Below are 988 nucleotides of genomic sequence, written 5' to 3'. Positions count from 1 at the left end.
CTGACAGGTGGCGTCCTCTTTACTGAAGACGTGATTTCTTGGCACGTCCCCCGCCGTGTGACTCCCCTTCAGGACGGCAGCGTGAAGATTCTAGAGATGTACATGGGCATCAATGGACAGCGTCTGGATCGGCGTCAGATGGCCGCACGTGGCTACGCTTTGTCCGCTACAGACTTCCACATTGTCGTTGAGATCCCCGTGGGTTCTCCTGATGGCTACAACAAGGTGAGCGTTTGGTATGCGGCTTGTCCACCGACATGACTTATTTAAAACTGCCATACATAATTACAGAGCCATGCCCCAGATTACCAGTACCACATCACCTACACAGTCGAGCCCATGCTTGAAGTCATGTGGCGGGCTGAGCGAAGCCATGAAGATACCAGATATAAAATCCTGTTCCCCATCACCACACCTCTTATGCCCAGGCCACCCCAAGCTGTTGACTGTAAGTCAAGTTGACCTAAAGGTTAAATGCTTCATTAGGGTTCTGTTAAGGGTATCCTCTTGACAACTGACACTTTTTAGTTACTAATGCAGAGGAGAGATTGTTCGGCATCCACGTGGGCACCTTCCTGGATGATGTGGAGCTGAAGAACATCACGTTCTCTACTGGCACATCCACTCTGGAAGAGTGCGTCGCAAAAGGCTTCATTGTACAAGAGCACAGACATCCTGGTGGTCTGAAGAGCTTCTCTCTGAAAGTTCCCTTTGTTGCCACTGAAGTCCTCAAACATGTATGTGACCTACTTGGCGTTTCTGCAATAGTGACGCGTGTAAATGAAACCAGATTCTCATCAATCTGTAGAATCCCGAGCCCTTGGTGACAACCTACACACTTGCTCTCGTCTTTGGGTTCTTGATTCATCCAGAAGAAACGGCTTTTGCTCATCCCGTGGAATTTACTGCCTCTCTGCAGGATGTTGGTAAGATGTGTACCACATTTGAACACAGCCTTGCATTTATAACATGGTTAATTTTTTTTTTT

General features: G+C 48.1%; 1 protein-coding gene across 1 annotated transcript; it reads left to right on the top strand.

Moving 5' to 3' along the window:
- Positions 1-9: 9 nt before the first annotated feature.
- On the top strand, positions 10-926 carry LOC109509293 (uncharacterized; the record flags this gene model as incomplete). The annotated part of the gene is made up of 4 exons (XM_019859166.1): positions 10-225; positions 292-448; positions 529-737; positions 809-926. Coding segments are annotated over exons 1-4 (613 nt in total), but the record flags the coding sequence as incomplete, so codon positions are not given.
- Positions 927-988: the final 62 nt, after the last annotated feature.

This window comes from Hippocampus comes, unplaced genomic scaffold, assembly GCF_001891065.2.
Source record: "Hippocampus comes isolate QL1 unplaced genomic scaffold, H_comes_QL1_v1.1 C16844848, whole genome shotgun sequence".
In the NCBI taxonomy this organism is placed as follows: Eukaryota; Metazoa; Chordata; class Actinopteri; order Syngnathiformes; family Syngnathidae; genus Hippocampus; species Hippocampus comes.
The sequence above is the reverse complement of the archived record's forward strand: the minus strand, read 5'-3'. Positions and strand labels throughout refer to the sequence as shown.